Genomic DNA, 21,660 nt, shown 5'->3' on the forward strand with positions numbered 1-21,660 from the left:
CATGGGCTTCTCTGCCTGCGTCGGACTCCCCGGCGAGGCTGGGCGGTGGAGGTCCGGGATCCTGGATCCTGGCTGGCACCGTGTCGAGTCGACGCGGGGCGGTTGGAGACGGTCCGGCGAGGCCCCGGTCCCGTCTCGCTGCTCAGATCGAGGCGGAGGTCTTGGCAAGGCTGAGCTGCCAAGGAGGGGCTGCTGCCCGGCTCTTATTGCGTACGCAGCAACGTTACGCAGCAGACCAGCAAACTACCTACTTACGCAGTACACTATAGGTACGTAAACTTATTCGTTAATTCCACACCAATTCATTCGTTCCTTGGTCGGAAGGGTTAGGGTTTCGTCCTCGATCTGTATTACTGCGTATGTCTGGTGGAGGAGGACGTCATGTGACCCCTACCGAATGTAGAGGTGCGTTTCCAGGCTCTCGGCTGGGCTCGGCCATCGTTTCTGCTCGTTCTCTGACAAGACTAGTGACTTAGTGAGGCGTAAGCTATGACGAGCACCCTCCCCCCCCCCCCCCCCTCCCCAGCTCATCCTACGCCCACCTCGATCCGCCTCCCAGAAACCCTGGAACAAGGACCAATGAGATAATGACGCTTCCCGCGGCTGTTCAACCTGACGGTGGGGGGTTGGCGTCGTGGGGTCTGTGCCTCGACATGATGTGCGTCGACCCATCTGCAGCAGGGATCGCAGGAGGCCGCTGCACGTTCCGAGACGCCAGAAGAGAAGCGTCCATGCAGGGTGCGGGTTGGCGTTCGCCTGCTGCTGGGCTGCATGCGTACACGGGCAGTAATTACTGTGCCGTACCGACTTGTACCGTATTACCGTGCCTTAGGTCGCACGTTTGTATTGCACTCCGCCGTCCGGTCCGGTCCGCCAACATCTCTTCACAGACGCCGCCTTTGGGGCCGAGGGGCGTCCGTTCCGGGGGTTTCGCATGCATGCAACCTCACCTCAGGAGGTCCCCCCTGCACTCCCCTTCCCAAAACGATCTACTACAGTAGACGCAGAACCAGCTTGGTTGCGTTGATCGAGGCATCACGACGGGCCAGGTTGCCCCGTGGCGATGCGGCAACCCGAATCGGCGCGGTAGCACTCCCTCTTGACGTGCTCTGCACGCCGTTCGGCAAGGGGGAACTTTTCTCTCCTTCATCGCCAAGCTTCGTGGGCTCCGCTCCGAGGCCACGCTGTAATGTGATGGCGGGAGATGGGCCGCAGCCAAAGAGGCCGGCATCCGGCCCACGTAACACGTCACGCATGGCCACCAAGGGCCACCACCACGGATCACGGGTGAAGGGGTGAAGGCTCCTCCCAGGAGACGTTTCTTTTCTTTGCGCACCGGCGTCTCGCGAACCTAGCCAACCGCTGGGCCTTCCCGCGAAGGAGAGAGAGCCCAGAGCCCAAAGCGTACGCAGCACCCGCGCGGCATGCTTTCGTGCCTACATGACGTTCGTTTTTGATATTATCGGGCCTGGGGGGAGGTTGAAGGCGGGTTGGCCTGCGGAACGGGCTGCGCCTTGTCGTCCTTGTCGTCCAGCCAATCCCCTCGCCCAGCGCCGTCGCTTGAGGCTGTTCCCCAAACATTACCACCGCCCTTCCGCTCCCGCGTTCCCGCGGGGGACCCTGTCGCACCCTGGTCCCTGAACGCTGAGTCGATCGCTTCCACCCGCCGCCCCGGGCTGCACTAACCTTAGCCGGGAACCCTGTCCCTGCACCCAGCCAACATCACCTCGGACCCCTCGCCGTCGCCACCTTTGACCTCTGGTGGGTGGTGACCGTCTCCTAGTACTTACCTACCTACCTAAGGGACCTACCTAAGGTATCTACCTAAGGTACCATAGGTGCTACGTACTGGTGCTTTCCACATGTCCCCCCGCCGTGGATGCCCAACGACGTTGCTGGGAATGGAAATCAGAAATCAGAGGAACGCTCCCCAATCCCTGCTTCGCAGTTCGGTCCTTGAGGGGCCTCCTGCACCGTTGAGCTAGCCCCGACCCCGAGCCTGGCATGCCTCGCACGTGGTGACCGTTCCAGCGTTCGTCGGGGCTTGTCAGCCTTGCAGCAGAACCGTCCTTGTCCTCCATCCCAGCATCCCACCCCGCTTCGAACCTCATGGGCCTCTCCTGTCGGCTTCCTCTCCCTTGGCCAGTCTCAACCCCGCTGATGCACGCCCGTCACCCGTACCGGCTCGGCGGCTGTTCTCTCCCGGCATTTTCTCACATGCAAGCAAACAGGCGGTCGATCTTGTCGATGGGCTCGCATCCCGTGATGGAACAGCACATCTTGTGAGGCCCATGGTTGGAAAAGCCATGTCCTCGGGCCGGCGAGCCACGGTTGCTCTTCCGGATGCGGACCGCCCGTTCCTTACGGAGCATACCGTTTTCTTGGTCGTGAATTCAAGAAAATGCCTGATTCTTCTTTTTTTGTGTTGTATTTTTGATTCTTGCGGGCATGTCCAGCGACGAGCGGGTCGTCGCGGTTGCGCGGCCACAACCATGACCGGCCTCCTATGTGGTTGGGCATGTTGACATGTACCCCCTGCCATCCCTCTTGCACAGCAATAACGCGCCAAACCACCTGGCCGCATCTAGGGCCGCGGCGACGGCTTTGAGGCAGGGCACAAAGAAGAAAACTCCCTTGAGGGAACTTCCAACCCTGCAGAAGAAGAAGAAGCCATCCATCCCGATAGGGACGCCGGTGAGCTAACCCATCCTCCTGCGTCACGGCCTGAACAGGCCGGGGGACATGGGCCCGTAGCATCCGTCGCCTGCCGTCCCCCCCGACCGCGTTGTCCTCGCATCGGGCAGATGATGCAGGCCGAAGGGGGGGGAGAATGGCATTTCCACGCAGCAACATCCATAAGCCCAGGTCCGCATGGCGTGCGCGCCAGTGAAGTCGCCATCTGCGAGGCTTCTCATCGCCACGCGTTGCCAGCTCATCCGTCTCGCCGCAAGATCCCATGTTGGTGATGCCTTCGCTTCTCTTATCACGCGACAGGAAGCAGCACCAAATCATACGCCACGGCCCCCATCGTCCATCCGGGGAATTTGGAACTGCCGGGGTCGAGGTGACGAGACGCGCTTCTGGTTCCCGGTTCCCATTCTACTTATGCTTGGGCAGCCTTGTGGGTTGTGACCTTGACGAAGCCTTCTAGCCTGAGCCGGCGCCTTCAGGGCTCTATCTACCCTTCTGGGCCATGACTCTGACCGTGGCTCTCGAACAAGGCCCCGCCCCTTTTTCTGCCGATCTGCACAGCCGGGCCTCGCACCGGCCTTGTCCACCATTACGGGTGGCTTGCACACCCTGTCTTCGGTAAGAGCTGCAGCGGCTACCGCTGCTTTGCGGCGTGGCGTTTCCCACCTCGGTGTCCTTGGCCATCTCCCGTCCCAATATCGGGTCCTTGATCCACCGGGCGACCTCAACCCCCCCCTGCACGTATGGAACGTGCGGCGGGTTCGAGAAGATACGTGATCCACATCGCTCAGAGCAACCCATGCCCCCCTCCCTTCTCCGGCACATCCTGTGGGTGTGGGCATGACCCATACCTGCGCTGCTCCCGAGTCGGGGTAGGACCGGCAAGAGAGGGAAAAGGAAAAAAAAAAAAAAAAAGATAACTAACGTTGAACAGCAACCAACGTCCGGCTAGTGACGAGCCGCCACGTCGCACATCCCGCTCTCTGCTAACCACACACTTGTCAACCGAGCGGGTCGCCGGTGGAGTTTTCTGCTGGCCTCCGCCCCGGTCTGCTCTGGTCGAACCACATGGAGAAGCGTTCCCTTCCCCCCCTTAGCGCCGGCGGGGTTATCTGCGCTAGAAACTGGAGCCCTTGTTCATGTGAGACCTGCTTGCTGCGCTCTCATGATGCTTAACGGCGTCTAGGTTGAGTTGCGAGACGGGACGCGGGCGGAGCATGGTTGCAGCCGAAGCCTGGTCCCGGTCGTTTCGATGGGCCACCATCAGCGGGGGGAGGGGGGTGGGAAGGGGGAGGCGCCGACTCCTCTCACGGCTCCTCTCGCAGCTCCGCTCATCGTCCATCTTGGCTGCTCAGAGGACGCGAGCGCGGGAGACGGTTGATTTGCTGCCACGGCACGGGGCGCCTTCTTGCCTGGTTCGCGAGACCTCTTGAACGTTCCTGATCGCAGGCTTGAACTGCCTCCCTGTCCCTTTGTTCTCGCCTTGGCTTGGGCTCTCTACCAAGACGAGACGCGCTCGCCCTCGCGCTCCGATGACACCGGTCAGCACTCACATCCAGATTGAGAGGCGGGATGACTGCATCGATATGCAGGTTCCGGTGCTCCAAGGACGCCCATCGCCACCCCCGTCTGTCCTCCTCCGCCCTCCCCCCCTCTTCTCCCCCCAACCCCCCTCCATTATCACCGGGCCTGTTTCCGAGTGGCTCTTGGGTTTCGTCCCGCCCTGTAAAAGGGTAAAGGGACGAAGAATCACGCGTCCACCGGCGGAAGCGGCCGAGAGGCGCTTATTGGTAGACAACGCTGCGATTTGACCGCGCTGTGCTACACACGCGCGCGCACGCTGGAGCACGGTGCCATGGCTCGTCTGAGGTGGAAGCGGTATTCCGTGCCGCCGCAGGTCTCATCCCGCAGCCTCCAGCAAACCCGACCCTTGGGTATTAGTATCGGCCGCCGTAACCCCCCGGCGTCAAAATGCCAAGAAACCCCCGGTTGATTGTTACACAAGGGAGCTCGGGTCTTGTACGTATGTATTGTACATGACCACGCACCGGCCGCGGTCATGCCTCGCGCATGCGACACGAGGCTCATCCAGGCCGTCTTTCTTTTTTGCCTCAACACGTTTCGTTTCCTCACCAGGAAGGCGGCCGCCGGGCCGGCCTCTCCACGTCCAACACATCACCGCCTCCTCACCCTCCGAGGCGCCTCCGGCCCTGGCCGCGACCACCCCGACCCCAGCCTAACCGGACAGATGTCGCCATGTGGGCCGAACCGGAAAGGACGTGGACCTGGCCGGGGCGGTGCGCCTCGTCCAAAGGTTGGACGGGTAGATCCTCTCCGATGATCCACTGCGGTAATAATATCTTGGGCTTCTAAAGCAGCGGGGTAATAGGAGGGGGGAAAGGGGGGGAGCAGGAGGAGGAGGAGGAGGAGGAGGAGGGGGAAGGGCAGCAAATAACTCGCTTTTTTTTTTTTTTTTCAGTAGCATCAAAGCAGGCATGACACAGAAAGAGGCGCCTTTTTTTTTTTTTTTTTTTTTTGTTTTTCATTGTAATTGTTTCATCGGTTCCCTTGGCCATAGGAAATAGCGCCGCAGGGCCGCGTCAACACGACCTCCCGCCAGGCCAGGCCAGGCCATGCTGCAATCGACCCGTTTCTGCACAAGCTGCTGCGGGTGTCTCGCCTTGCGGAGAGGAAACCAATTTCAGCAAGGCAAGAAGACACCCAAGCCCGCCGCCGAATGCTCACGACGCTGCTCCCCCGGCATGGTTGCCACCGGGAATCGGGGCCAGCGGTGCGAGAGGGGAAGGGGGGGGGGGGGGTTCGGAACTGGCAGAAGGATACAGAACGGCCGCAGGAGCCTGGGCTCACGCAAGTACCTAGGTGAGGTACCTAGGTACGCACATGGTAGTAACCTGATGGCCTGATGGTGACAGTACCGTACACGCACAGCATGCCCCACGCCGACCAGAAATCGGTGTAAGTCGTGGTCCTGCCGGGCCCAGCGTGGCAATCCCCCCTCCCTCCCCTGGACGGGTCGTGTGGAAATATTCCCCTGCCGAGCCCCGACCATGAGCCCTCCCGAGCGGCCAAGCCGCGGAGGTAGCTTGTCTGGCAAAGGAGCATGTACGCGAAATACAACCCTAGGCACCTTGGCCCTTGGCCCTTGGCCCATGTACATATGTACATGTATGTATGTACTCTGTTCTGCAAGTCAGTACCTTTGTCACCCTCGCGTGTCAGTATGAAACCTCAACTCCCGCGCAAGGCGGGTTTTCGAGGCGAGGAAAAGGGGGGGGGGGGTCCCAAAGAAGGGCGTGGACGTGGGCGTGGGCATGGGTCAAGCTACTTACAGGCGCACACACCTACATACAGAGCGCACACCTCCGTACAGCTCACACACACACACACACACACACACACACACACCCTCCTCATCTTCTTGGCTCGCCAACCCCTGGCTAACGAACCCTCTCGTGAACGACGTGGCTCCTATGAGAGCCCGTCCGCCCGCAACAGAGGTGAGGGGAGGAAACAAGCATCGCATGCCGGCCCGGCACGCTGTCTTGCGCATGGAGCCGATACCTGCTCGCCTGCCTTGCTCGAACAATGGACTTTGTTGATTCCCAGGTGATTGCTCTGGCCCCTTTGCCATCATCCTCCGTCCGTCCGTCCTTCCGTCCGTCCGTCTGTCCGCTTGCCAGCCCGTCTTCTGTACACGGGAACACTTACACGCACGCACACATACACACACTCTCTCTCTCTCACACACCACCAAATTTGTTACTCTGTTACTGCCCGGTGGAGGAGGAGGTTGGACTACAACAACAACAACAATAACAATAAAGTAACCGCACATTCGCGCTGATGGACCAAAAAAGAAGCACCTTCGTGTGCCTCGCAGGGAGAAAAGCAAAAAGACAAAAAAAAAAAAAAAAAAAAAAAAAAAAAAAACAGAAACTCAGCCAAGGGGAAAGTTGATCCAAGGGCACACGTCGTTGCGTCAACGTGACGGCCGCGCGATGTGGGAGAGGACCCAGACAGGCATATGCGCGGGACCTAGTGCAATATGAAGACGTGCTGGGCTCTGGATCGCGGCATGACAAACGCCGGACAGGCGACTGGACAGACTCCAGGCTCTGCTTGTTGGGAGACAGATGAGACAGATGCCGGCATTTCCACCACGGACCAGCGAGCCCAGGTACCTGTAACCCAACCCAACCACCACCCCAAGGGGGAGGTGGGGAGAAAGGAGGAGCGGGGGGGGGGGGGGGGGGGTGGGAATTGTCCTGTGGGCACCTGGTGGCCATGCAGGCGGCCTGGGTGCGGTCGGGCCGGGGAGGGGACGTGGACGTTCGGTATGCTACGGTACGGTACAGAACGGTTTAACCCGATGTTTCTTTTGCTGCGTGGGCGTGTTTCGTTTTCACGTTTTCGCTTCGTTTCTCGATCCCCATGACGCTGCCCTCCTGCAGCCCGTGCTGTCCCCTTGTTTGATTGATGGGTACGCCGTTGCAGCGAGCGTTCGCTGTCTTCCTGGTCGGGACGGCCGGGTGGACCGGCCGACGGACCCTGGATGGGTTATAATCCTCTCTGGCCTCCCTTCTCCCTCTATCGAGGCGGCCTTTGTACGTGCCGGACGGACAGTGCCCGCCGCGTCTTATTCGCGTGTGACTTAGACCACCACGCCAGACAAGACGAGAGCCACGGATTCGGTTGCCGACGCTGGTGTATAAGTAAAGCGGCCCGGCCTCGCCCTCTCGACGACACCTCAACCGCTGCCATCACATCTCTTTGTGACCGGTTGAGACCTCCTTCTTCGCCCCTAATCGTCAAGCTTCAGGCTGTCTATCCCATCGAATCACGGCTCGCTTTCGTCGGCGTCGTGCTCTCGGTGCAGCCGCGTTCCGTCACGGGCGTTGTTAGGGACGGCGATACTATCACATATCAACTCTGATTCATACACCCCTTTGTTTTAACCAGCCTTGGGTAGTATAGCCCGGACTACGACTACCGTTTTCCTCGCTTCCCTGGAGCGCCAGGTCCAACAGAGCCACCACCTGTCGGTTCCCACTGCGACATCGCATGGTGTGAGCCGCATAGATACCCTCGCTCCCGCGATCTGCTCTCGTCGGCCGTCCAGCGTGTATCTACTCAGTCAAGGTGAGCGACCTCAGCATGCCTTCCCCTTCACCGCTTTCATTTTCCACCATCCCCTCCCCAGCATCGCCGCCATCCATGACGCATGCTGCCCTGCTGTGGTACCACCCGTGCCGGAAGCCGATCTGGTGGATGGCCTGGTAAGGCGTTTGGAGCCGGAGGGGGAATTGCATCGTTCGGGCGTTGGGAGAGAGCCATAGGCCGGACGCGGAAAGATACGAGGCACACCTATCGAGCTATGGATGGGGAAAATAGACATTTGGCTAACCGCGATGTCCGGTTCCTTTCTAGCCTTGCGGATCTCGTCTACATCATCCATCGTTCACAGCAGGCGGGCGACGAAGAACCCAACCCCGGCCTTGCCTGACCGCCGCTACGGCCCTTGTTTCTGCTTGGCTCCCGTTGCGTGATGAAGCGGGACCCCTGCGGCAAGAGACCACCACAAGAGCGAAAACACCGCCTTATACCGGCCTACCGCGTGTGTTAGACCCGGGTGGGAAGAGAGGGAGAGAAAAAAAAGAAGGAGACGGGACCTCAAACGCAACATCACCACCCGCCCACCCCCGACATCCCAAACGATCCGAGCTCCCCTCCTCCCCGCATCCTCCCTACACCACCGCCATCACCCAAACACCGACGCCGGCACCGCGACAGCCCCTTCGGCCATGTGCTACTTTGACCACCAACTCTGGCCCTGCGGCTGGTGGAGGTGGGGCAGCTTCCGCGAGCAGTGCAACAAGGAGTACCGCACGGGAGAAACCTGCGGGCTCAAGCTCATCTACAACACGTACCTCGAGCCGCACCCGTGCTCCAAGTGCGAGACGATGGACAAGAAGGCGCGGCGCATCGCCAAGATGAGCGACGACATTGCGCGGTGGCGGTACGAGGGCAACCGGATAGCCACCATCGAGAAGACGCAGCGCGAGATCGCGGAGCTCAACGACCAGATCGAGCAGCTCTGGAGGGAGCACGAGAAGCGCAAGATGTCGATCAGCTATTGAGGGCTCACGGAGGGGGATGCCGTCTTGCTGGGGGCGGGCTTTTGCCCCGACGACGGGTCGCCCTCCCCTGCCTCCTCCCCGTCGTTTCGCCGCTTTGTTGTATATGCTCCAACATCCCCCGATGGCTCTCGCCATCCCATCCGTCTCGGACCTTTTCCTCTGCCCTGGCCGTTTTTGCCGGCATCTCATCATCGGCATAGTTCTTTTCCTCGTCGCGGTCAGGGGATGCCATCCTACGGCGACGTTGTTTGAATTTTCATACGACGAGATGAACGGGCCAAGGACAGCCAGGAGGGGGGATGGGAAGCGGGACAGGATTCGTCCCAAGAACCGCCAGGCAGGCCAGGCTGGACGGTCTGCATGTCGGGCTTTTGGACGATGACGCACGGCGAGCCGCCGGGAGTGAGAACCGACAAGAGGTGACATGGAACAAAAGAAAACGGACTTCTTCCGCACAGGCGAGCGAGAAAAGGGGCCAAATGTTCTAAGCGACGTTGAGAGAGGAGGGATATGCGAGGAGAAATCAGCATCAGAGCTGGCTGATGAGAGAGGGACCTTGGATAACAGAGGGCCACGGAGGCTCGGAACGTCCCATGAAGGGGTTTATTGCTTTGTATCTGTTTTCTTTCTTTTTCTTTTCTTTTTTTTCTTCCAGGGATTTGTTTTCTTTTTTCGTTTCTATCGGATATTGTTGGTCTTTTCGGAGCATGGGCAGAGAGAGATCATGGGAAGCGAAAAAAAGAGATGGCACAAGGGCCACAGGACTTTTCCTCAGCAATGGGGGCAATGATTTTGATCAATGATAACGGCGCATCGAGAAGAGGAAGCAGAAGCAAGGGGAGCGGGGAGGAGAAAACGCTTGCTGAGAAGCCAACGGGAAACGCATCGAAAAGAACGCCTTCTCTACCAAAGATGGAGAGTATACTTACTACCTTGGGATCCTCACGCAAAGGGGACATGAATAAACACATGGTTGGGTTTTCTTCCAAGCACCTCGCTGCCATCGTTGGGATTGCAAAATAAGGTCGCCGCCCTTCCGCCGGTAACGAAGCGTCGACGATGCCGGCGAGGGAGGAGGTTGCCACGCCGCCTCCCAGCCTCGTTCGACACGACAAGAAGACGGGAAAACACCCAGGTGAGGACGAGAGCTGCCGCCGATCTGGTTCGAACCCGAGGGCCGAAATCTGAAGCTTCACGGCCTGCGACAACCAGCCGGGCCCGGCTTGGAAAACGAAAGCGCCCATACGCCCGTTCTACATCCCAAGCTGGCCTGCCCTGCAGGGGCCTCCCTCTCCATCTCTGCCCGTCCGCAACCTAGCGATCCATCGGGCAGTTCGTTCGTTGGCAGAACCTACGCCCGGCCCGGCGGTAGGTCCCCCCGGTGGCGCTTTTTCCTTCTCCCGTCTTCTGCTGCTGCTCCTTTCTCGCTGCCGTCGCCCAGAACCGGCTCGACCACGGGTCGGCCACGCAGGGCCGTTACGACTGAAACATGCGTGTTTCGGATCTGGCCTGCAACAAGGGGCGATAACCAGCTGGCAAGGAAGGGGGACGGCGAGGGACGAGGCAAAAAGGCGGGAGGTTGTAGTAAGCCACCCACGCCGCCGAGGAAACCGCCCGGGTGTCCAACAACAACAACAACAATAACGACAATGGTGGGGAAAACGGACCGCCAGGATTGACGAACGCCCCCCCCCCCCCCAAAAAAAAATACCAGACGACCGTCGACGAGCGAGCAAGTAGCCAGAGCGTCGGCCCATCCAATCCGTCTGTCCGTCCTCAATCTCCTCCAGCACTCAGCACCCAACACACCCCTCTAACTACGCCAAAGCGAACGGGGAAACCCAGGGGGAAGGCCGCCGACTTTCTCATCCGGCCAGGCTGTTCTTATTTACTTTGTTTCTTACAGCTCCGCTCCCTCTCGCGGCCTGCACGGATGGATACCAGCGTATCTTGCCGCGCGGTAATAGCTCTGATGGATTACTTACCCCTAGACCTAGACCGGGGGGCGCTCACTGCAGTCGGTGCCTGGGCTGGGGCCGCCGGCGGTCTGGTCTCATCGGTATGACGAAGGGGCCGAGCCGAGCGACGCGACCCGAAGGGGGGGGGGGGGGCAAGAAGGCGGGGGTTTCTCGGGACGTGTACAGCGTGCGGGTATGGGGAAGTATGGGTGTGGGTGTGGTGTGGTGTGGTACTATACCAACCTACCGTGTAGGTTTAGGTCCTGTCATGGGGCGCGAGAAGGTTGGCTTGGCTTGGCGGTGGTGCCACGACGAGGAGGAGGTGGACGAGAGGGAGGAGGGGGAGAAGGAGGGGGAGAAAACAACAACGTGTAGAAGCATCGGGCGTGTGAGCTTGGTTGGCCTTTTCCCCGTCTGCCTTCCTCGTGCGGCCTTGTTTTTCTTTTTCTTCTTTTCTCTCTTCTTCGCACCGGCCCGGCTACCTACCTTACGTGCCGTGTCGACCACGCTGCGCTGCCGGGTGGAGAGCAACCGGTTCCTTTTTCTTTTGGGGGGGAACCTCGGTCGAGTAGAACCGCATCTCCACGAGAGTGGCTCGTCCGCAGGTGACGGGGCTCTAATAGCAGCAGCTGCTGCGTGCTTGGCTGCGTAACGCGGACGCGTGTGCTTTCTCGTCGGCCGCCGGCTGCTGGTTGTGCTGCTTTTCGTGCTGCATGCCCGTCCCGGTGGTCTGACGGACATGCCATGCCCGGCGTGTTGGGGTCCTGCGCCCCTGTCCTCGATTTGACTTCCCCTCTCCGGACAACCCGAGACGCTGGCGTGGTATCGCGCAGCCAGCCTGGGGCAAAGCATCGAATCGGGTGAGGCCTTGCTGAGCTTGCTGCCGCGTCGGAAGGGAGGAAGCGGGGATGAGAGGGGGAGGGAGGGGGGGCGACCATCCGAGGAGAGAGCGTCTAGGTTGGTGGGAGCTTGAACTTCATGTTGCCAGGCGGAGCGGGAAACGGTCAACGCAGGACATGCGCCGTGTTTATATCGCGGCTCCCGCGGACGAGCCAAGCGTCACCCCCCCTCCTTCAGCTGCAGTGGTTAGCAACGTTACGCGTGATTCAGCCGCACCGACGATCCAACATGGCTGACCCATCGCGGCAGCAGTCCCGGGTCCCAGGACGGCGAGACCCGGCCGGGTTCACTGGGGCCAGTCATTGCACAAAGGGAATCGTTTTGCATTGTATCTGGGTGATGTGGCCGATGCGGGAGCGCAGAGTCCGCGTCCCTGATGACAGGCTGTCGTACTTTTGCCCCTTAAACCCCCTTCCTTTTCCCCACCCCGGACGGACCGAGGGCTACCTGCGGCTCCCGACCACGACCGCCGCCACCCTGTAGAAACCAGACAGACCGAAGCCAACACAACATAACCTGGGTATCTTGTGGTTGAAAAATTAAAAGTTCCATCCCGGACCATCGTCCTTGGGCTTTTCTTTTTGTGTTTCGTTTTCTCTTTCTCTTTTTTTTTCCGCCGATAGGAGAAACGGCACCATCGGCTCACAGCGACAAGAGCGTTGGTTGACAGGCAGAAAAACGCTCAAGTCATGGCGGCCGCCGCGGCCGTAAAATCGCCCACGAGGTTGTCCACGCCCTTGATCTGAACGGGAGGGGCGCCGTGCTGCATCTCGATGGTATCGTCGTCGGAGCCCCAGTCGACGCGGGCCACGGCGGCCAGGTCTTCCTGGGAGGCCAGCTTGGAGAGGAGGGTTTGGTACCGGACGGCGACGGGGTCTTGGCCCGGGTAGAGGTAGGCGTTGGCGGCGGGCTGCTGCGTCCTGTCTTGAGGGACGATGTCGTAGACGTCAACCATGGCGCTGGCGTCAACAAGGGTTAGCGAATGATCCTGTAGGTCCGCCCATGGGGGAGGACGGCGGCGTGACCGGGTCTACGTACTCCGAGGTGCGCGCCACCACCCTTTGCAGGGCCTCGATCTCTCGTTGGGCTTCCTGGGGGTCTTCTTGGCCCATCATGTGCTGCTGGTCAAAGCTGCCATAGTTGAGGCTCGTTTGGTCGTCAAAGAGGCCCTGTCCTTCGTCGTCCTAAACGGCGGAGAGGAGGGGGGGGGTCAGTCCAGGTTGCGTGCGTCAGGGCGAAACGAGGCTTCCATCATGGTTGGCTGCGTACCTCGACGTAGTCATCGTGACGGCGATTGCCGAGACAGGAAGAGAGACAGTTTCCCATGGTGTCGTTGGTGTCGTTGGGCGAGGCGAGCGAACGGCAGAGGTCGGAAGATTAAGGACAAGGAGAAAAGAACGGCAGAGGAGGTACGGAATCGCAGCGGTCCAAGTAGGCGAAAGCAACAGTTCCCTCGACGGGGAGGCTACTGAGATGGGGTCATAAGGAGAGGATGCTCGGCGAGCCAGAGGGACGAGACGTGGTTGCAAGAGCGACAAGCAGAATCGGCGTCAGTGGGTGCCAGGTCGCGGAGGCTGGTGTGGTCGCATCGGATCCTGGTTGAGGGTCGTGGATGGATGGATGAATGACAGGATGACAGGATGACGGACGATGAGGCCTAACGATGGAGGAATTGAAATGATGAAGGCGGAGCGCGTTCATTCCAGGCGTCGCTGGGTTGGGTTAGCGGCTTTCGTCGCCGAAATGGACCCACCATGGACGACCATGGCATCCTCTGGGCCAATCGCCGGGCGAACAAGACCCACTCTTCCGCATGGGCTGGTCGACGTTTTGTTGGCCTCGGAGCGCAAGGCACAGACCATCAGCTACACAGTGACTAATACTGTAAATCACTGTGTACCTGGTTATGCAAGGTACACGTGCTGCATCCAGCACGCTGAGCATGAGGGTTAGGGTCATGGGTGCCACGGGAGGACAGACGTCGGGGAACACAACGACATGACAACAGCACGCAATCGCCGCACCTCCACCAGCCGAGACAAGAAAGCTGGAAACTACATGACATTACAAGAAATAGACAAGAACTGAATACACCGAACAAGGCCCGCTGCCTGACCATCCCCAGCCTCCCCCGCGTTGGATCCTATTGCGCAGCCTTGGAAGCAGGACAGGAAAGGAACAAGATTGCATCAAACGCCAGTTCCTACAACCATCCGGCGAGACCTCGAGGAAACAAGGCGTGGTTCCCGGCCACCTTTCTGTCCCGCTCCGCCTCGCAAGGGGCACGCCAAGCGGCGGGCGACACAGGCTGAGCGAGGCAACGGTCGGAGGTCGCCAAGGTGGGGGAGCAAGGAAGAAAGAACGGAGGCTCTTGGTCACCGCCCCGGGATGCCCCTCCGCTCCGGGCCAGCAGGGTTAGGTCCCCTGGGCCTTTTATGCCGACGGGGCACCGGCTCCGGGAGCCGCTTGCGGTGGAATAGGCGGCGGTGGGATCGGCGTTTGCCGCGGAGGGCCTGCGGCGCCCGGAGGGATCGGCGGCGGCGGGATGGGCGTTGTCCTGACAAGGTGAGGAGGATGCGGCTGCGGTTGTGGCGGAGCCGGGTGCGCCTGCGGAGGCACAACCGAGACCGGAGGCTGCGGGGGGCGGTGCTGCTGCGGCGGTGGAGGCTGCGGAGGTGGCGCTTGTGCCGCTCGCTGCTGCTGCTGCTGCTGCTGCTGCTGCTGTAGCTGTTGTTGTTGTTGTTGTTGTTGTTGCTGTTGCTGCAGCAGCAGCTGCTGCTGCTGTTGTTGTTGTTGTTGAAGCTGTTGTTGTTGTTGTTGTTGTTGCTGCTGCTGCTGCTGCTGCTTCTGGCCCTCCCGTTCGAGAATGCTGCCGAGGTAGGGAAGATCGTCTCGGGTCCTAGGATCCTGCTCGTAGATCTTCTTGATCACTTCCCATTCTCTCCGCGACATGAGGTGCGCCTGGGGCAGCAGGAAAGCCACCGTCGGGCTCGTGATGAGATCGCCGAGGACCTCGCGAGCCACGGCCTCGCCCTGCCGCTGCAGCTCGTCCGTCGTCAAAGGCTTGCGCGGCGGCTGCGGGGCCGGGGCCGGGGCTGGGACCGGGGCCGGGGCCGGCGGGGGGCTTGCTGAACCGGCGCGGTCATCCTGGGCGATGGGTACTGCGCGGTCGTCGGCGAGAAGGCAGGCGCCGACACGGAGGCCCGGGCGGCGGGGGGCAGGCGGCAGGGGCGGGCGTTGGCGCGGCCGAGGCCGGAAGGGCGGCGGTTTGGGCGGCCTGGTGCATGCGTACCGAGTGGTTCGGGTCCGTCGTGCCGTAGATGCGCTGGATCGTCTCCGGGTCGTTCCGGTAGACAAAAACACAGAGCATCATGGGCTCGGTCCTCGTCTCGGGGATGAAGTTGTCGGCGAGGTTCATCATGAACTCGGGAAGGTTTCCGGTGCCGGGGAGAACGGGCACCAGGTAGGTATCGCGCACGTTGGCCACCCCCTTGTCCCCGACGACTCCGTAGCGCTTCTTGGAGACGAAGTAGTCGATGAGCTTGTGCATGCCCGCTTTGGCGGCCGGCGACGTCGGCTCGAGGCTGACGACCACGATGTCGGTCGGCAGGCTGTAGCGAAGGCTGCAGAGGTAGACGATGGCCTGCTGCTCGTCGATGCGGCCGCAGACGGTCAGCGTGCGCGGCATGAGCTTGCTCCAGGGGAGGCGGATGGTTTCGCTGAGGTTGGCGCCGCCCATGTGCTTGGCCGTCACCGGGACGTCGGCGATGGTGTTCATGACGACGTTGCCGCGCCAGACCACGTCGGGATCGGATTCCTCCTTGGGCGAGTAGGGCGGCGAGTTGGTCTCGTCGTCCAGCAGCCGGTCGACGTCCGGGTCGACCCGGGCCCGGCCGAGGCGGTGGTGGCGACGGACAGGCGCTGCCGGGCCTGCGGTGCCGTCGGGGACTTGACGGTCGAGAAGACCTTGTTCAGGTCGAAGTCGCCGCGGGCCGGCGGCGTCTGGGCGGCGTCGCTGGAGCCTCGCTTCTCGGACGGCTCCTGCTTCGGGGCGCTCGGCCGGCGGACCGGCGCCGAAGGCATGTCCTCGCTCGTGATGAAGTGCTCGTCTCCCATGATCTCGTCGCCCTTGTGGGTCCGCCGGATGCGAGGCATGTCTTCGGTGATCTTGATGGACTGCTTCTCGGCGCGCGCCAGCATCTCGGCCGTCTCCTTGCGCAGCTCCTGGGACGCCAGCTCTTCGGTCGTCATGGTCGCGAGCATCGGGGGCGTCAGGGTCCGGGCGAGGAGGCGCGACGTGAGCTCGTGGTTGCTCTTCAGGTTGAAGGCCAGCGTCCGGATCTGGCTGGCGTAGGAGCTGACGGTGGGGTGCGTGTCGTGGACGGCGCGCTCGATCTGCAAGGCAAAGTGCTCCGCCCGGTCGGCGGTGGACACGCCGTCCGCGGGCACGAGGCCGTTCTTCTCGGCCGCGCCGAGCGAGACCACGAGCGACTTGTGCAGCGCCTTGGCGGGTCCCTGGCGCGTCTCGGGCAGGTCGGCCATCTTGGCGGGCAGGTCGGCCGGCGGCGCGTAGGCAGGGAGGGAAGGGTCCGTCTTGCGAGGCTTCTGCGACGGCGGGTTAGCAGGGGGTGTCTTGTCGTTCAGAGAGCATCGGAAAGGAATCGCATCGCACCTTGACGTCCTTCTCCGGGGGCACGTCGCCCTGCTTGCGCTTGATGCCGGACGCCGCCTTGGCGGCGTCCTTGATGGGGCCCGAAGGAGGCGGCGGCGACTGCTTGGAGGTCTGGGAGGCATCCTCGCGCACGTCGCTGGCGCGCTTCTTCTTCTTGGGGCCGCGCTTCTTCTTTTCGGCCTTTTCCTCCTCGTAGGCCTTTCGGCGCGCCTCCCAGGGGCGCTCGCCCTTCTTGATGCCCTCGAGCAGCTCGGTGTGGTTGTCGGGCCGGCACAGCTCGCAGAAGTACTCCTTAGGCAGATCTTCTGTGTACTGGCTCATGCCCATGCAGATGTTGTGCTGCCATGCGCCGCACTGGTCGCAGGCGATCCAAGGCTCGCCCGAGTCCTCGTCCTGCTCGGTGGCGCCGCAGACGCAGCGGATGACCTCCTCTTCGGGCTCCTCGGGTTCGGGGGCCGCCTTCTTGGCCTTCTTTGCCCCGCCGCGGCGTTTCGGGGCCTCGATCGGCTGGTCCTGCTTCTCGAGCGCCTTGTGCTGGCCTTTGGTCGCCCTTATCGACCGTCGGGGTTCAACATCTGCGGGAGTCGGGTGCGTGGTTAGCTCGGGTTGCGGTGGATGCTGCGGCGTCGGCAGCGGCGGCGAGGGATGCGAGCCGTGGCTGCTGCGTGGACGGAGCCGAGCCGCTATCGACATGCCGGCCGCGGGGGGCGAACCCTCGTCCTGCGAGTCGGGGATGGGACGCGCGGAGCGAAGCTCTCGAGGCTGCTTACCAGACATGGTGGTCGCGTCTCGATGACAGGACGGACAGGGAAACGGGAAACACGGAGCGCTCTCCTTTGTGTTGCACCTCTACTGCAAGTAGCCCAGGGGCATGCGCAACGGGTGCACGCAACGGTCACTTGGATAAGATGTTTACGCTTGCATCAAAAAAAAAAAAAGAACCCAAGAGGTGGACAGACGGCCCTCCCCCAGTAGCAGGAGCAGGATGGATGGATGGATGTTGGTCCTCTCCTGGAACTATCACTGAAATCCCCCCGATGCTGCGAAATCCCAGCGCGTTCCAATGGGCTGCCGGTGGCCAAGACCTGAGCAGCAAGCAACGGGTGTGGCGATCCGAAGCGGTGATGGATGGCGGTAGTGGTGGTGATGGTGGTGGCTTGGGGGGAGGCAGAGAGGGAGGGATGGGAGGGTGGTCGTGCTGCAGGCCCAAGCTCCAGATGGAGACGCGGGGAATGTCGCGTGCCGCGAGCTGCAAGCTGCAAAGCTGTCGCAAACGAATTGAGCGCAATCGGCGCGCAGAACCGGGTGTGCTGGACACAACGGGGTGAGGATAGGCACCGGATCTGTGGTCGCAAATGGTTGACGCCGAGTGTATTTGGGCAACAACCTGGGCGCTAATGCGTCGTTTTTTTGTGTTTTTTTTTGTTTGTTTGGTCGGTCGACTTGTTGAAGAAAGCCGAAAGTGTTGCGGGAAGAGAAAGAATGCTGGGTTTCGAATTGCAGCGACGCGATGCCAGAAGGTTGACGAAATTTGGCCACGGCTGATTAGATAAGCCCATTGGGATGGTGGGGCGGGGCGGATTTCATGGTCAGGCCCGGCCCCATTGGCCCAAGCGTCCAGCCCCGTCCACCGCAATCCGGTCAGGGCTGCCAAGAGGGGACCTGACCTGGACCCGCTATAGAGTGGGGCCCAGGTCGACTTCTGGCTTGACTGCCTGGGGCAGCTCAGCGGGTCGGTTACCTACCTAACCTGAGGTAGGTACCTGAGGTACGCGTGTTAGCGATTGCCTGGAGCTCCAGTTGAAAGTTGCAGCACGGGCAGCATCCATCTCTCAGCCTCCTCCCCCACGGCGAAGGGTACCTTACTACCTACCACCTACCATTCACTACCAACCTGACTTCGATAACTACCGCTTTGGGGGACTTGTTTGACCACAACACAAGACAACACAGCACAGCACATGCAACACAACCGACATTAAACACCGCCACTCACTCTAGGACCCCGGCGACGACACCCCACGGTTCTTCAAAGCTCTTGTCCTGCCTGACCTTCCACCGCCCACCCTCTCGAATCAGCCCCTCCTCCTACCACCCATACCGCCGCCACCACCACCACTACCACCACCACTCCCGCCACCGTCGCCGCGACAACCACCACCGCAATGTCCAGACGCTACGACTCCCGGGTACGTCGCGGTCGCTTCCAATCCCTCCCCCCGCCCTCCCCGTCCCGTCGACCCTCCTCCTGCGCAACCAAAAGCTTACCCTCTGTCTCTCCCCTAGACAACCATCTTCTCCCCCGACGGCCGCCTCTACCAGGTCGAGTATGCGCTAGAGGCCATCTCCCACGCCGGCACCGCCATCGGCATCCTCGCCAAGGACGGCATCGTGCTCGCCGCGGAGCGCAAGGTGACCTCCAAGCTGCTGGAGCAGGACACGTCCGCCGAGAAGCTCTACATCCTCAACGACAACATGATCTGCGCCGTCGCCGGCATGACGGCCGACGCCAACATCCTCATCAACTACGCCCGCCAGGCCGCCCAGCGCTACCTGCTGACCTACAACGAGGACATACCCTGCGAGCAGCTCGTGCGTCGCCTGTGCGACCTCAAGCAGGGCTACACCCAGCACGGCGGCCTGCGCCCCTTTGGCGTGTCCTTCATCTACGCCGGCTGGGATCCCCAGCGCCAGTTCCAGCTCTACCTCAGCAACCCCTCGGGCAACTACGGCGGCTGGAAGGCCACCAGCTCGGGCGCCAACCACGCGAGCGCCCAGAGCCTGCTCAAGCAGGACTACAAGGAGGATTGCACCCTCGACGAGGCCTGCGCCATGGCCGTCAAGGTCTTGAGCAAGACGATGGACTCGACCAAGCTGAGCAGCGACAAGAGTGAGCCGCCCGATGCGCGTCCTGCTCTTCTAGATGGAAGCACAAGACAAGCTGACCATGCATCCAACAAACAGTCGAGTTTGCGACGGTGGGGCAGACCAAGGACGGCAAGATCTACCACAAGCTGTGGACGGCCGACGAGATCACAGCGTTACTCAAGAAGCACGACCTGGCCAAGGAGGACACCTCCGAGGAGAAGTAGGCAGGGTAGCCTGGGGTGTAAGCGAGGGGGGGGGGGGGGGTTGCAACAATCTACAACCGTCCCTTGGGAAGAAGAGCCCCTGGGGCAGCATGCGGTCAAACCTTGTTCCCATGGTCCACGATGATGTCCGTCCCTATGTGGTGCCTTGCATGTCTCCCTATCCGGCCATTGCCATGATATCCAATGTGAACATTGAACGGGCATCCTGGGCCCATGTACGCAAGGTAACCGATAGTAACCCTTGCCATGCAACGATGCTTCCCATACGCCCTACCTACTCTCCCGATTCCGAAAACCAGCCCCGTTCCTATCGTACACGTAGACAGACCCAACAGCAACGGTCCTTGCGAGAGGTCGGCAAAGCCGTTGTTGGCCTACAAACTCACGAGCTAGTATTCTCAGGCACACGCACGCACACACCTAGACAACACAGTACTCAGCAGGAACTAGGACCAGACCTGAAACGCGTTAGCAAAGCAATACTGATCCATTCAATTGCTGCTTCTCCTCAGCTCCTCAAGCTCGATACCTACATGTCTGCCCAGTCCCAACCCTTCCTCCTCATCCCGCCCGCCACCACCGCCCGCACCACCCGACACGTTCACCCTGACATAGCCCCCACCACCACCACCAACAGTACCATCACCACCGCCGCCGCCGGACGCCCCGCCGCGCCGCCCCGGCGAAGCCGCGCCCGACGGAGCCCACAAGGGAGCCGGATACGGCTCGGCGCACCGCGCGCTGCCCAGCCGCGGCCAGTACCGCCGGTAGCTCCAGTGCCCGACGGCCCACCCCAGGGCGGCGCCCGCGCACACGTCCCACACGTCGTGCCGGTAGTCTTGCACGCGGCTGATGGCGATGAGGGCGGCGCCCAGGAGGGGGACCCCGCACGCGAGCGCCAGTGGGAGGGCGGCGGCGTGGCGGGACGGCGCGTCTCCGTCGTCGTCGAGGTCGAGGGGATCGACGCCGAGGATGCCGCCGGCGCGGGAGGAGGAGGAGGCGCGCACGCGCTGCAGGACGCGCAGCTGGCCCGCGAGAAAGAGGCTCAGGTAGCCCAGGCCGGCGAAGGCGAAGGAGGTGTGGCCCGAGGGGAAGGAGCGCCAGCCGTCGTGGAGGACGAAGGCGTTGGGCTGGGTGCAGACGGCCATGGAGACGAGGCCGTTGGAGGCGCCGGCGACGGCCCCGGCGCCGCCGGCCCGCCGGCCTGGCCGCCGCCGATGGCGCGGAGGGCCGCGTCGGAGGGTTGGCACCGCGCCAGCAGGTCCGGCCTCGGCCTCCCCGCCGTGTTCTTGACCACGTCGGTCAGGAACATGGACAGGACGAGAGCCACGAGGAGCCCGAGCAACGTGACGTGGTGCTTGTGCCGCGAGGCGCCGGTGACGAGGTTGTAGGCTACGAGGAGGACGAGAGGGAGGACGAAGGCGTAGAACAAGAGGTGCACTAAACGGGCAACCCCGTCAGCGTCGGCCCGTCCGTGATAAGAACGTAAACAAACAAAAAAAGGTAACGTACCGAGGGGGACCCTCTCCACCTCGGCGTACGGGAACGATATCCGCAAATCTTGCAGCGAGAAGAAGCGGCGGAACGGCGGGATGGCGATTTCAACCTGCGAGCCCGTCCCAGCCGGACACCGTCAGCCTCCATCATGTCGGTTCGTTTCGCGGCGCTCGCCCGCCTCTCGATACCGCCCCCGGCGGCCCTTCAGCACCGCCAACCGCCGGCCCCGGAAAAGAACCAGATCCAGAACCACAGCCGGAGAGGGAAGGGGAACGCACCAAAACGATGGCCACCACGAGCCCGATCAACCCCATATAATCCGACGCATACGTGCCCTAAACACACCCACGCACGCACGCACGCCCTTCACGTCAGCGCTCATGTTCTTCCCAACCAAGACGGAGAGACAAAGACACCCCATGCCATCGGCCACGGCGGCCCTCGTAGGCTTGGTGTGTCCTGTGCGTCTCGTCCCGGAAAAGCAGGAAAAGAAAAAGAAACTTGCCTTCCAGCAAGCCCTGATCCTCGCCGCCCCGCCTCCTCCGCCCCCGCCATACCGTCCCCATCGCGAAGACGCCATGGTTCTGTCCCCAACAACGGCAACGTCGCGCAGTCACCGCCGTCTCGCAGCCTTGGCCAGCAGCCCGAGGATCATGGCACGTCCGTCCGTTCGTCTGTTCGTCTCTTTACCC

General features: G+C 61.7%; 5 protein-coding genes across 5 annotated transcripts; 2 read left to right on the plus strand and 3 right to left on the minus strand.

Annotated features, from left to right (window-relative positions):
* Positions 1–8,513: 8,513 nt before the first annotated feature.
* On the plus strand, positions 8,514–8,849 carry VTJ83DRAFT_7058 (uncharacterized protein; the record flags this gene model as incomplete). The annotated part of the gene is made up of 1 exon (XM_071013838.1): positions 8,514–8,849. One exon carries the CDS (start codon positions 8,514–8,516, stop codon positions 8,847–8,849), a length of 336 nt encoding a protein of 111 aa, XP_070863275.1.
* A 3,540-nt stretch (positions 8,850–12,389) lies between these two features.
* On the minus strand, positions 12,390–13,033 carry VTJ83DRAFT_7059 (uncharacterized protein; the record flags this gene model as incomplete). The annotated part of the gene is made up of 3 exons (XM_071013839.1): positions 12,390–12,666; positions 12,746–12,891; positions 12,977–13,033. The coding sequence occupies 3 exons, from the start codon at positions 13,031–13,033 to the stop codon at positions 12,390–12,392; spliced, it is 480 nt and encodes a 159-aa protein (XP_070863276.1).
* Positions 13,034–14,140: 1,107 nt separating this feature from the next.
* VTJ83DRAFT_7060 (uncharacterized protein) lies at positions 14,141–17,156 on the minus strand (the record flags this gene model as incomplete). Its single annotated transcript, XM_071013841.1, has 5 exons — positions 14,141–14,835; positions 14,903–15,527; positions 15,620–16,312; positions 16,380–16,954; positions 17,150–17,156. The coding sequence occupies 5 exons, from the start codon at positions 17,154–17,156 to the stop codon at positions 14,141–14,143; spliced, it is 2,595 nt and encodes an 864-aa protein (XP_070863277.1).
* Positions 17,157–18,544: 1,388 nt separating this feature from the next.
* Positions 18,545–19,471, plus strand: VTJ83DRAFT_7061 (uncharacterized protein; the record flags this gene model as incomplete). The annotated part of the gene is made up of 3 exons (XM_071013842.1): positions 18,545–18,568; positions 18,666–19,269; positions 19,344–19,471. The coding sequence occupies 3 exons, from the start codon at positions 18,545–18,547 to the stop codon at positions 19,469–19,471; spliced, it is 756 nt and encodes a 251-aa protein (XP_070863278.1).
* Positions 19,472–19,917: 446 nt separating this feature from the next.
* On the minus strand, positions 19,918–21,548 carry VTJ83DRAFT_7062 (uncharacterized protein; the record flags this gene model as incomplete). Its single annotated transcript, XM_071013843.1, has 6 exons — positions 19,918–19,929; positions 20,005–20,745; positions 20,793–20,911; positions 20,984–21,077; positions 21,247–21,303; positions 21,474–21,548. The coding sequence occupies 6 exons, from the start codon at positions 21,546–21,548 to the stop codon at positions 19,918–19,920; spliced, it is 1,098 nt and encodes a 365-aa protein (XP_070863279.1).
* Between the last annotated feature and the right edge of the window lie 112 nt (positions 21,549–21,660).

This window comes from Remersonia thermophila, chromosome 7 (assembly GCF_042764415.1).
Source record: "Remersonia thermophila strain ATCC 22073 chromosome 7, whole genome shotgun sequence".
Taxonomy (NCBI): Eukaryota; Fungi; Ascomycota; class Sordariomycetes; order Sordariales; family Chaetomiaceae; genus Remersonia; species Remersonia thermophila.